General features: G+C 38.2%; 1 protein-coding gene across 2 annotated transcripts in view; it reads right to left on the reverse strand.

Moving 5' to 3' along the window:
- The window catches only part of arhgap17a (Rho GTPase activating protein 17a), a 37,812-nt gene that overhangs the window by 2,444 nt on the left and 21,510 nt on the right, over positions 1–13,858 (reverse strand). Inside the window, exons 7-19 of one of the 2 annotated variants that reach the window (XM_051914778.1) lie at positions 13,713–13,830; positions 11,369–11,437; positions 11,148–11,229; positions 9,483–9,610; positions 8,462–8,573; positions 8,294–8,375; positions 8,132–8,212; positions 6,349–6,462; positions 6,173–6,264; positions 5,920–6,076; positions 5,312–5,575; positions 4,598–4,725; positions 901–1,434 (exon numbers count right to left, since the gene is read on the reverse strand). In XM_051914778.1, the coding sequence (XP_051770738.1) occupies positions 901–1,434; positions 4,598–4,725; positions 5,312–5,575; positions 5,920–6,076; positions 6,173–6,264; positions 6,349–6,462; positions 8,132–8,212; positions 8,294–8,375; positions 8,462–8,573; positions 9,483–9,610; positions 11,148–11,229; positions 11,369–11,437; positions 13,713–13,830 (1,961 nt within the window). The remainder of the gene's footprint in view (positions 1–900; positions 1,435–4,597; positions 4,726–5,311; positions 5,576–5,919; positions 6,077–6,172; positions 6,265–6,348; positions 6,463–8,131; positions 8,213–8,293; positions 8,376–8,461; positions 8,574–9,482; positions 9,611–11,147; positions 11,230–11,368; positions 11,438–13,712; positions 13,831–13,858) is intronic. The other variant, XM_051914779.1, reaches the window with a different exon arrangement.

The raw sequence follows: 13,858 nt of genomic DNA on the forward strand, positions 1-13,858 counted from the left end.
AAGTGTAAATTAACTTGCTTTCAATGCAGGCCTCACTGAGCCATCAGATTTTATCAAAACTATCTTAATTTATGTCCTGAAGATGAACGAAGGTCTTACGGGTGTGAAATGACATGAGGGTGAGAAATTAATGACAGAATTTTAATTTTTGGGTGAACTAACCCTTTAAGGATTTCTGTAACACATTTCACTAAAGCATAAATAGCTGAATTACGTAATATTTAAATGAACAATTTTTTAATTGTTGACAATTTGTTGTTGTTTTTAGAAACCTATCAAGTGGCTCTATTTATTACTTGACATGATATTTAAAAAAAAATTAAGCAGAAAAGCGTAAATATTGTAAAAATAGATTTTCAGTCAGTCTCAGTCACTACTGAGACATACCAAAATGCTCTCACGACACTGAGGCAGCCAGAGTTTTCACAGCCAGCTGGTGCAATTCTAAAATGTTAGTCTGTTAACTCTTATACTGTTTTTTAACTCTGTCACTTAGAGCTGGACACGTTCATTTATACAGTGTAATCTCTGTGTAGGCTTTCTGATGTAAAAGCAGTGGTATTACAACTGAATCCACATCAACAAAAAAAAGAATGTGATATCTGCCATAAATTGCTGTTACGAGAAGTTGTCAGAATTGTCAGACTTAACAGCTCTTTTTTTAATTTAGTGACTACATTTATAACTAAATTTATTTTAAAATGTTTGCTTCTTTACACAAAACTGACCAGATAAAGGCATCTTAGCAGACAGAATGTTAAGCAAACCAGACTTGGCTTGTTGCCTTTCTACATCCGTATCCTAACTTTCAGCTTTCAGACACAGCCTGAAACCTCACAGAAATGCAAACAAACATGTTGTTAAACAGAAACTAGTGTGACGGAAATAAAAGAGCTTCACCCATTGTTTTGAAGGCAGCACTGCAAATTCCATTGCTGTCGCTTCCTGTGGCTGGAGGCTGGGGCGGAGGGGGAACAGTAGGTCTGTTACGTGGTTTAGGCACAGGCCTCGGGCGAGGAAGCGATCCTGACTGGAACACCGGGGGAGCGGTGGGACTGGGACTGTCGTGAAATACTGCTGTGGGCGGAGGGGTGCTTGGAGGTGTGGGAGTGCTTGGAGGGGAGGGGTCTTCTCCGGGGTCACCAGAAGCAGTGGGTTGGGGAGGGGGTGTGGCCTGTGTGGGAGGCTGAGGCGGTGGATGGTTTGGTGCCTGAATAGGAGGCTGGTTGCTCGTGTGGCGACGAGGGGTCATGTTTGTTTGAGCCTGTGGTTGTGTGGGGCTCAGATTGGTAGGAGAGTAACTAGAAAGCGGTCTAGGGGAGGGGCTGAGGGACTGAGGGGTGCCTGAAGAAGGTTGCTGTACTGACTGATTGGATGGTTGGCCTGGTGGAGGGTTGGCCGGTTTAGGAGGAGCTGGGGCCGGCTTCTTTGTACCTACAAATAAAAAGAAAACTTAAAACAAGCTCTTTCTGGGGTTCTGAGCAGCTCTTGTCATATAAAGGCCCTGATATGCTTCAAACAAAATTGAAGAACAAACTGGCGTGACATCATCTCGAACAATATCAGGCCAAAACTAAGTTTGTTTTGGAGTACGAAACAGCTTGAAAAGTTTGCTCAGACTGGTAAACACAGTCAAACTACCACTGGTCCGTAGTAATCATGCAATCAGTAGGTGTGCTATGGGGCTCTGCCTTCTTTGACATGGAAACCTTCTCCGATTCTAGTAATGCGCAGATCACGGTTATATTCGCGGGTCAGGCAGACGGGCCAAGTAATAAAAAATAACATTCCAGTTAATTGCGGGTGGGTCGCAGGTGGATGAAATAAACTATTAATGATAAAACGCAAGGAACGCGTTACTCTTTTACTTTCGTTTTCAACAATGTATATCTGGACAAACCAATTAAGGAAAACATATGCCTAGAGCACCTCCTAGTGGTCATTATATAAAACAAAGGAAAAAACCTACATAAGATATTGCTTAAAGCTGCAGTCAGTAAGTTTTGCCTCTTTGTCGCCATCTCTATTTGAAAACTGCAATTGCAGCGATTAGCGGAATTATCATCTTTAGGTGGGTATTTCTTGTATTTCCCCGCGGAATCGTACCAGTACCACTCAGGATCATTTTTAACTAGGGATGCACCGATATGATGATTTGGGGCCGAAACCGATTTTAACAAACAATTATTGGCTGATACCGATATTTGTCACTTCCTGTGTTTTGAAATTTTGTCATCAAAAAAGATAGTATTTTGATTATGTTTTAAATCAGCAAAGTTCAGAAACACCTGCATTAAATTATACTAGCAGGTTTACTGCTGCATCATCAAATAATTTCTAATGAACATCGATTGCATCCATTTAACATTCAGCAGGCCTACATAAATACAACTGAACAAAGATACATATGAAATAAACAGTGCTTTTTAGGTAGGTTTAATAGTTTTCAGGTACAGAAATAAAGTAAACAAATGTAAAATAGCACTGCATATTCTTCACTGTATAAATTAAATACATATTAATCCTTTATTGTAACAGACTTTATTATGATTAAATTATGATCTTCTAATTTGTTTTTGTATACATTTCAATATTTTTTGTAAATTTAAATATGTACGAGATATACTTTACTAAGGCGGGACTTTTATTTTGACGGTTGTTCTAGTCTATGGAGCTATATGGGTTCTAGGGGTTATGCGCAATCTAACTTCCGTTTTCTGTAAAACAGACTAGATCGCTTCCGGTTTAGGTCTTTTGTACGTGCTTCATGAAAAATTAGCTGTTTTATTCAAGGTAACTTAAAAGGAGCGAGCAAAGATGAGCATAACTGATGTCCCCCGCATATGCAGATTGATATTTAAAAGCTTTTTTAATTTTTCTTCTTCACACTAACATTTAGATATTTAATCAAACAGATGCAATGAGCCCTGTTCACTGTATGTTGATGATAATGCAACAGAGAGAGAGATTTTAATGTGCATTTCTTGTTTAGAAATCTCTTATGGTGATTAGTCATTATCAACAGTCATTATACAGCTCAGTGCCTTCACGCAGTTAATTAATAAACTATCGGTTTGTTATATCGGCCTTTTTCCTGCTAAAGCCGATATGCAGATGGATGTAAATGGAGCAAAAATCGGACAATAAATATTGCCGATTTTTAACCAAAAAAAAGTTACAGACAGCAGCTTTAATTACTTAAAAGCTTTAACTAAAAATATACACAAGCTTATCAGAAATTATTCTGATAAGAGTGTTTTCTAACATGATGGAAATATTAATGTGTTTGAAGCTTAATTTTTTGTCAGGCACTAATTTGCAGACTCTCATTAAGCTACACAGTCCACTTGTTTAAGCAGCAATAGAGGCAAAACAGATCAGAGAGAAATTTCAAAAACGAGAATCAAAACCAAAACAAAAGGAAGGAAAGAAAAGTAATGTGTGGAAGCATTTTAGTGAAGTAGTTAACCAGGACGGATCAAGTGCTGGGTAAGTGATATGTAACGGCTGTGAAGCACTGTATATGACAATAAACTAATAAAGCCTATATCTTTGCTTAGGCTGAATGTATTTAATTGTGTGTGTGTTCAGGAAGTTGCAGTGACGGAAACAGTGACATTACATTGTAAGTTTGAAGGGAGTAAAGCCTCTATTAAGGACATGTAATTTTGCCAAAGAAGAACTTTTACTTTAAATAAATATTCATTTTAAAGCAGCCTACTTCAGTGTAATATGATGTATCATCACGCTTAACACTGAGAATTAGAATAATTGTAATGTGACGATCGTGTGCGGATGTCTAAATTAGAGAAAATCATATATGTTTAGGTGGGTGGCGGGTGGATTATTTATTTTTAACAGCGGATTTAGGCATCTCTATCCGATTCATTTGTTCTTTTCAGTCTGTCGAGGTCAGACGTGGGTAAAAACATGAACACACTGAAGAGCTGCTTTATAGTAGAAATTAAAGTTGTAAAAGTGATTTTGAAAGTGATTTTGTTATCATTTACTCACTCTCATGTTGTTCCTAACCTGCATGGACGGTAGCCATTGACTTCCATAGTATTTTTTTCCTACTATGGAAGTTAATAGCTACCATCAACTGTTTGATCACCAACATTCTTTAAAATATCTTCTTTTGTGTTCAACAGAAGAAAGAAACTCATGCAGGTTTGGAACAATTTGAGGGTAAGTGATGACAAAATGTTCATTTTTGGGTGAACTATCCCTTTAATATTGTAAAGCTGCTTTCTTGAAAGCAAGATTTATTTATATAAAAGGCTATATAAATAAAGGTGACTTGACTGGAGTGCCGAATTGCAGAGCTGGTGCAAGTATATCCACATCACTATGATCAGATGACTTCAAAACTGATATTTTATCACTGCTCTCATTTTTGTTGCGTGTTTATTTTTGTTATTGAGAGGAAAGCATGCAGCACATATTCAGCTAACCGCTGGTATCGTTGAGATGTTCACTAACAATATTTCACTGATCGGGCATTTCAAACTTCTTTTTTAGCTCCAAGGGAAGTATGAAAAATAACTTTTCTGTAAGCATATCAGAGCCTAAAGACTTTTCAGGTAAGTCCACTGACCTCTGCGAGCCATGTGAGGACTGGGTCCTGTAGATCCAGCCACAGGCGTCCCCACACTCAGCTGTCCTGATCCTCCAGTGCCATTTCTCTGAGCTGGAGGAGTTGAAGCAGGGTCTCGGTTCTTTGAACTGTTAAGCAAATGGAGAGAAAAATCAACCAATAATATATAATAACATTCTACAACACTGAAATTCCACAAAAGGCGAACAAATACAAACTTAAGCCTTTTCTGATGGAATACTGTAATATTAAATCGCCTGAAATATTTAAAACCATAACCATTCAGCATTTTTTTTAAATTTAATCTTCCCCCCGGCTTTTAAAAATTCTTTTAAAATTTTAAGATTCACTTTTAAAACCTTTAAAATTCATTAAAATTTTAAATGAAATAATTTCAAGCCATCTTGTTTTTGCACATTTTATCTGTCAGTGTAGCCTAATAAAAGCTGTTTTGTTTGAAATGGAGTAGGAGATTAGGGACAGACATGTTTAGATCACATGACCAGTCAAATACTACTTGCTTTATCTCAAACTCCCCTGCTAGCAGACACCTTTACTCATTAAATACATTAAATGATCATAGCTAATTGCCATCTGTTACTGAAAAGCCAGAGAGTTAAAAGATCCATTTTGTCCCTCCACAGCTACTCCATGTGCATGCGGGGCGGATTCATTAATGCATTGCACTGGTCCGGCACGTTGCAGGAGTCTTACCTGATCTCCTCAGTATGCTGAGCTAGAAGCTGCTGTGCTGCTGCCAGGGCGGCCATCCCCAGTGCCAGCCCAGGCTGGCAGCTCTCTAAGCCCAGGCCCGCCTGCGTAGGCTGCTGGAGCAAGAGTTCAGCCATAGGCTGACCCCCTGCACTACCTGCAGCCTCCACTGGGGGCAGCGGGGGCTGGAAGGCAGGTGAAGCGTGCTGCTTTCTAGGTACAGTATTGCCTCTACGAGGATTGTGGTCCATTAATTTATTAGCAGAGCTACAGAAAGAAAAGACAGCAAAGACACCACTAGTGCTAATAAGTTCCCAGGAGAGCGACACCACAGAAACCAAGAGGGTAATCTGCATTGGTAGAAATCCCACTCACACATACTGCAGGGTTAAAAGGGAAAAGCAAGCGATTTATCAGTAGAACGGACAATACCCGAGAGGTTAATAGTGAATGCAATCTAATCAGCTGTTTTAATTGCTCAATTAATGTGAATTGATCAATTAAATTGGATTCTAATCAATTTAACTGCAGATCTTTGTGAAGCAAGAGATAACCAGCACGACTGATTGAGGGAATCAAATTGTTAATTAAAATTTTGTGTGAAGGTTTACCTGTCTTTCCGGGGCAATTCACCATCTGGACCCACCATGCTGCCTGGTCTCTTCCTCTCTATGGTGCCTGAGTCATAATCTGGCGGGGTCAGGTGATTAACATTGTTTGGCAGGGGTGCGGGCATCGAAAACATGCCGGATACATTAAAATCCACATCTGAAGGAATAACAAGAAACAGGTTAATCTTAAATCTGATAGCAATACCTTTTTCATTGGAAAATACTATACATTTAAAGCTTTATTGGCCCCTACCTTCAGGGAAAAACCAATCTGCATGCTGAATGATGGGTTCAATAATAGTAACCACATGGACAGAGGTTGCAGCAGCCATTTCTGCTAGGCTCCTGTGGGTAAAAAGAAGAGAGTTTAGAAAAAGGCATAATTAGAATATGTTAACATGTTTGCTGGATATTGCTAAATATTCTGACCCCTCAGTTTTGGCCCACAGTAGATTGGGTCCAAGAACAATGGCAATGTTGCTGGGGGTCATCTTGTTAGCGTCACTATCCTGTGCGAGCTTAGCAAGGAACTTAATAAGGTATCTGCAAAACAGAGCAAATGCCCAAATCAGAAGCATGCAATTTAAAAACAATTTTTACTCATCATCTGGAACTCCTTTGTTGTTGTTGTAGCAAACAGGAAAGTGGGATTCTAAAGAAAATAAACTTGAACACATGGTCTTCAATTATACATAAAAAAAAAAAAAAGTTCTTTCAGTGATCTGCTGGTGTCAATTTTTTTACACTACAAAATAATGTCCTTTATTTATTTTTAAATATATATCTAAACACTACCCGAGAAAAAACACTGCACAAGTTTTTACTCCATATTTCATCATTTTTTATAAGTCATTATTATTGGTCACCCTTTACGTCTATCTGTAGGTTCTGCAAATTTCTATGAAAAATTAATTAAAAAAAAAAAGGTTCAGACTAAACTTTGTAACTCTACTGGATCCTCTAACTGTCGGTAAAACCTCATAACTCCACCCCACCTCTATCGTGAATGAAGTGCTGCACGCAGTTTTGACCGTCTCTGCTTGTTTCCAATGCAAGGGTAAATAAAGAACTGGTTGTTTGAATAAGTACAGTTTTTCTTTAGTCAAGAATCATTATATTTATAAAGGCTAAGTCTTTGCTCTTAGTCTAGCATTTGTTGTCGAATACTGTCTTAAAGGGGACCTTTTTCAAAGTTTTGATTTTGTTTTTGAAGTCTACTAGAATAGGTTTCCATGCTTGAATGTTAAAAAAAAAAAATATATATATATATATATCACATATTTTACATTATTACAGCATCTTTCTATTATGATGTGTACTGTACTTTCTGGAAGAAAACTCAAGACTACAATCGAGGCACTTCTGGGAGTTGACAAACAGTTCTTACTGATAAAGAGAATAACTCTCCTTGGAGTGACTTTGTGCTTTGTAACTTTTTCAAGCTTAAACAGCAACATTACACACAGCCTGTGCGTAGTATTTCATCTTTTATAACATAAGATTTTGGCCAAATGACAGAAATTTGACTGCCCACATAGGTACAGTAAACTTCATAACCTGTAAGTTGATGAAAACGTAATGCAATGCACTTACTGCTTCAGATGCAGTCATTCTATGGAGGACAAAACGTATGTCCGACAGTCTCTAGTCAAAAACCTTGTAACTCTATTTGAGCTTGATTTTGGAAAAATGTTATTAATATACTGACACATGCAAGTGTCTGACCATATATAAAGACACAATATCAACTTTGACAACACAGTGTTTAATAGTGTTTTTTTTTGTTTTTTTTTTCATTTCCTGAAAAGTTTTGGATATATGAGAGTTCTGCCTGACAACGTCGATATTCAAGATACATTCTTGAATATTAAGTCTTAATATCTTTAAAAAAAATTACTGGAAAAAAAAAAAAGATATTAAGATTATATTTTTAGAATTTTATTTAATATTTATTTACTATTATTTTATTTACTCTTATTTATTACTTTATTTCTATTGGATGACATTTATATTAAATATATTATTTCCTAGTTTCTAGTTTCTAAACTGCGTAGTATAATGTGTCTGGATGACAATATGCATATGGAAATAATCACTCTGAATCACAATCTGAAAAATTTGTGCAAACACATTTTAAGATAAAATCTGTGCAGTTTTATAAATAGCCCCAGAAACAGATTACACTTAACATTCAGATATAGCTGAGACCTACCTGAAGTTTGCCTTGTTGTTTTTTGGTAATTGATCGCAGGTAACCCACAAAGCCTGTAACCGTTTGTCTGGGTCAGGGACACTTGACAAAGAAAGCACAGTAATTAACAAAACAAACATGATTCCATTAAACCTTTATGTAAAGTACTGCAAGATGGCTTACTTGGATGCCTGTATCCACTCATCATACATCTGGTAAGTCATCAAAGGCTCAGGCAGCTCTCTGAGATACGACTTTAAAGCCCCTTAAACCAGAAGAGTACGGTTCCAAATTAACGTTCATTATGTGTGAATGACATATTACTGATACACACAACAAAACAGGCAGTACCAGCAACGGCATGTGGGTCGGAGTAAAACTCCTCCAGCTGTGAGGTGGAGCAATCCAGAGCTGCCTTCAGCTTCTTCAGTTTAGAGGCTCCTGCAGCTATTCTGAAAAGACCCTGGAGAACAACGAAATTAAAGAGGAATTAAAAGATATTTAGACGATAAGAAAGCCAAGACCCAAATTCATCTTCTAATATATTTTTTAATGTTTTATTTGACAGTTGCAGTAACATGATAATCAAGACAACATTTTTTTGGAGATGTGTCAGTACAATGTGGACACTTATAAAAGTTGAACAATAGTTCTATTATGCTATAAACATCTAAAAGCATTTGGCGAAATGCCTTGAACGGACTGGAAAATATTACTGTGGTAGATCAACAATTAGGGATGTCCCAATCAAGCTTTTTGTGCCCACGATCCGATCCGATATATATATACTGGGCTAAATGCGCTCGTTGTATGTGTGTACATATGATGGTATTTTGACCAGCTGAGAACACGTGAAGAGTTTATAAAACGTGTAAAGGAGTCCCTCTGTCACACACACAAACAAAGATCTGCTGCGAGGAGTGGTTCTGATGGTCTGTACCGAACCGTAATGGGCAACATCGCGATTATGACGAGAAAAAACAGGTATGCTTGAACATTCTGTCCTTTTGAGGGTGGCATCTTGTGACATCATGTCCTGTTTTTGGTTCGTTTACATGTCTGTGTTGCATTCATATTTCATTTGAACCACACCAGAGTTCGTTTGGTCCGTCTCGGTCCGCTTGTTTGTTGCGCACCAGGGTTCGAATGGCGACAGTCACACTTATTCATATGAACTGCACTAACAGAGCAATTGCACCAGGGTTAATTTTAATCGAACCAAACATGCCAAGTCTGATCACACCCTTATAAAAAATGCTTAATCAGCCCCGATACTGATCCTTGAGATGGGCTCGGGACATCCCTATCAACAATATAATATTTGACTTGTATGACTGATGTATTGTTTAAATGCTTGGTGGTCGTGCCGTACCTCCTCTTTCATTCCAGTCTCCAGCAGCATCATGACGCAGGCCTCTATAGGCAGTGCAATCTCTCTGCCACTGCGCTTCAGGTGCTCGTCCAGAGCAGTTCCAAACGCTGGCTTCTCAGTCCATGAATCTGTCGGGAAAACAAAAATAACTTTATTAACTAGCAGCTTCAACTGAAAGCATCACATTATTAAAAAAAAAGAAGAAGATGTTAATCACAAAAGGAGCATTCATCTGTGATTCATCTGCTTTCAAGAAACTAAACACTACATCCTGCTTCAAGGACTTCAAGCTCTTTTTCCCTCTTTATTTTTTTCTTTCTTACTGTTTCTGAAAAAGGCAGATGAACTAGGTGGATGAGATGTGAGAAGTATTACTCATGGGCCACATGCTGGGACATCAAGTCTGTTTACCTCACGTGTGCTCGCAGGAAACCATCACAACAATTTATAGCACTCAAGTGCCAGATTTATGGGCACAAATGAGAACGAAAACATTTAAGTGCCTCTGAGGACTGCACAGAAAAATCACTGGAACACAACATCAGTCTAAATTCACATCATTTTAGTTATATATCTACATTAGTTAGTACAGATGTCCAACTACTCATCTAACAACAAATTAGCTGATTAGTCAGTTTAATAGTTTATCTAGATTTTCTTACAACGTTTTTAGTTTAGCAGTAGTGCTTTAATTAGTGTGTTTGTATTGTATGTCTTTAAATCAGATTGATGTTTTTTTTTTTTTCAAAACCAGCTTCAAGGGATAGAATTACCATTTTTGGTGTAAACTGTCATCATTTACTCATCCTCATGTTGTTCCAAAGCTATATGACTTTCTTCTATGGAACACATTTTGAAAAATGTTGGGAACTAAACAGTTTTGGTTACCATTGACTTCCATCGTATGGACAAAAAAAAAATACAACAGAAGTCAATGAGAACCAAAACTGTTAGTTTTCAACATTCTTCAAAATATTTTCTTTTGTGTTCAACAGAAGAAATAAATGCATGCAGGTTCAGAATGACATGAGGGTGAGTAAATGATGACAGAATTTTAATTTTGGGTGGAGTAACCCTTTAATTATATAAGGCTTCCTAAAAGGGATAGTTCACCCAAAAAATAAACATTGTGTCATAATTTACTCACCCTCATGTTGTTCATAGTTGTTCAACTGTATGGTTACCAACATTCTTCAAAATATCTTCTTTTGTGTTCAACAGAAGAAAGAAACTCATACAGGTTTGGAACAACTTGAGGGTGAGTAAATAATGACAAAATTTTGTATAATGTTTTAAAAATTTTTACAAAAAAACAAATTTAATGTCATCATTTATTCATCCTCCAAACCAGTATGACTTTCTTTCTTCTGCAGAACATAAAAGATATTTTAAAATGTTGATTCTGAACCCCACTAACTTTCATTACATGGACAAAAGTAGTAGAAACATTCTTCAAAATAACTTGTTCTATACTCTACAGAAGAAATAAAGGTCAGGTCAGGAGCAACATGAGGTTGAATAAATGATGACAAAACTTTCTGTTTTGGGTAAACTATCCCTTTAAGCCCAATTAGTCAACTAGTTTTTCAGATACCTATTAGTCACTAAATTAGGTTTTATTGGAAGTTATTTCAGTTAAACAGCAATAAGAAACTGTGCCGTCACCTTGTTGAGCTTGAATGGTTGGTAGGACGCTCTCGAGCAAGGTGAGAGATTTTCTGTGGTAATCAGCTTGTGCCTCTAATAACTGAGAACAGAGAAGACATTGAGGAAGGAAAGACTCACAACAGAATGAACAATGGGCAGAACAAACATGGAACTGAACAGGAATAAACATAGCAACTGAGTTACTGAACCCATGGATGAAAAAACAAAACACTTCTTACCATTACATAGTAGCGGGCATAGTCTGCCTCCTTTGAGAAGAAATTGTACATGTCTGCTGAAAGTTGATCCTTAAAAAAACAATTAACACAATTGAAACTATTGGTATGATTCTGACTGTGCAGATAGAAAAGTTGCATATTACAGGAAACAAGCACAGTGGTTAACCACATGCTCTTGACATCCATTATGCATTTGGCAGATGCTTTTATTCAAATTGACTTTTACTAAAGCTATAAATTGTATCAGTAATGTGTTCCCTGGCAATCAAATCTGTACTGTACAGGAACATACACGTTCAGCCTTAATTGCTCATGCTGGTGATGCAGGTTTGAGACCTTACTTCAAGTCTCCACTTACCAAAAATGACTATTCAGTCAGAAAGAAAAAATTCTCTATGAATACAACACTGATTACACATCAGATTTTTGCAGTTATAACAACCGCTGTATCATAAATTAGTCATCACATTGCTGACTAGCAGCCCAATATTCTGCCACTGGCAGATGAACTGATGTCTGGTCTTATTTGAGATTGATTTGTGATTAGAAATACACTATATTGCCAAAAGTTTTGGGACACCTGCCTTTACGTGCACATGAACTTTAATGACATCCCATTCTTAATCCGTAGGGTTTAATATGGAGTTGGTCCACCCTTTGCAGCTATAACAGCTTCAACTCTTCTGGGAAGGCTTTCCACAAGGTTTAGGAGTGTGTTTATGGGAATTTTTGACCATTCTTTTAGAAGCGCATTTGTGAGGTCAGGCACTGATGTTGGCGAGAAGGCCTGGCTCGCAGTCTCCGCTCTAATTCATCCCAATGGTGTTCTATCGGGTTGAGGTCAGGACTCTGTGCAGACCAGTCAAGGTCCTCCACACCAAACTCGCTCACCCATGTCTTTATGGACCTTGCTTTGTGCACTGGTGCACAGTCTTGTTGGAACAGGAAGGGGCCATCCCCAAACTGTTCCCACAAATTTGGGAGCATGAAATTGTCCAAAATGTCTTGGTATGCAGAAGCATTAAGAGTTCCTTTCACTGGAACTAAGGGGCCAAGCCCAACCCCACACCATAATCCCCCCTCCACCAAACTTTACACTTGGCACAATGCAGTCAGGCAAGTACCGTTCTCCCAGACTCGTCCATCGGATTGCCAGACAGAGAAGCGTGATTCGTCACTCCAGAGAACACGTCTCCACTGCTCTAGAGTCCAGTGGCGGCGTGCTTTATACCACTGCATCTGACGCTTTGCATTGCACTTGGTGATGTAAGGCTTGGATGGAGCTGCTCGGCCATGAAGCTCTCTACACACTGTTCTTGAGCTAATCTGAAGGCCACACGAAGTTTGGAGGTCTGTAGCTATTGGCTCTGCAGAAAGTTGGTGACTTCTGCGCACTGTGCGCCTCAGCATGCGCTGACCCCGCTCTGTGATTTTACGTGGCCTACCACTTCGTGGCTGAGTTGCTCTTGTTCCCAATTGCTTCCACTTTGTTATGATACCACTAACAATTGACCGTGGAATATTTAGTAGTGAAGAAATTTCATGAATTGCACAGGTGGCAACCTATGACGGTACCACGCTTGAATTCACTGAGCTCCTGAGAGCGACCCATTCTTTCACAAACGTTTGTAGAAGCAGTCTGCATGCCTAGGAGCTTGATTTTATACACCTTTGGCCATGGAAGTGATTGGAACACCTAAATTCAATGATCTGGAGGGGTGTCCCAATACTTTTGGCAATATAGTGTATCATATTACCCATTTGAAAAAGAAAAACATTGTGTACTAAGTGCCAGAGTTTTCACTGAACAGACTTCAGAAATCAAGGTTTGAAATAAAGATGGAAAAGGATGTTGAATATTCACCTATACAATACACTTACACTACCATTCAAAAGTTCAGTAATAATAACAGCAATTATTTGAAATATGAATCTTTGGTAACATTACAGATGTGTTTACTGTCACTTTTGATCAATTTAATGCTAAAAAGTAATTCAACAGTAGCGTTTATTACTTTTAGAAATCTCAAAATTCACCCCCCCACTCCTTCATAAACCTTTTATTTTGAGAATTTCATTGTGCTTGTCCGAACATGTAAGCACTAATCCTCCTATGACCAGCACCCACTGACCTTCCTTCCAGCAAATCAGTTAGGAAAAGTGAGCAAATGTTATATCATCTAATTAATATTCATGAACCAAGCAGAAGAGGTGTATGATGCGTCCCCCTCCCCCTCACTTTTCAGATCATTCTTACGCCCCTGCTATCATACGTTGGTGTAAAATCCATAACTAAGAGACTCATAGGGGTAAGGCATGTTCAGGCTTGTTTGCACATCAGTACCTTACACAGCTCCATTTTGTTCATAGCTTCGTCGACTTCTTCTTTAAGCGAGTCTGCTTTGGCTGTCAGTGCTTGTGTGTTTGTTCCTGAGATTATCGACTTGGTTGCCTGCAACCACCTGTGAAGAAACCATTTCTCTTGTCAAC

The sequence above is a fragment of the Ctenopharyngodon idella genome, chromosome 12 (genome assembly GCF_019924925.1).
Source record: "Ctenopharyngodon idella isolate HZGC_01 chromosome 12, HZGC01, whole genome shotgun sequence".
NCBI classification, from domain to species: Eukaryota; Metazoa; Chordata; class Actinopteri; order Cypriniformes; family Xenocyprididae; genus Ctenopharyngodon; species Ctenopharyngodon idella.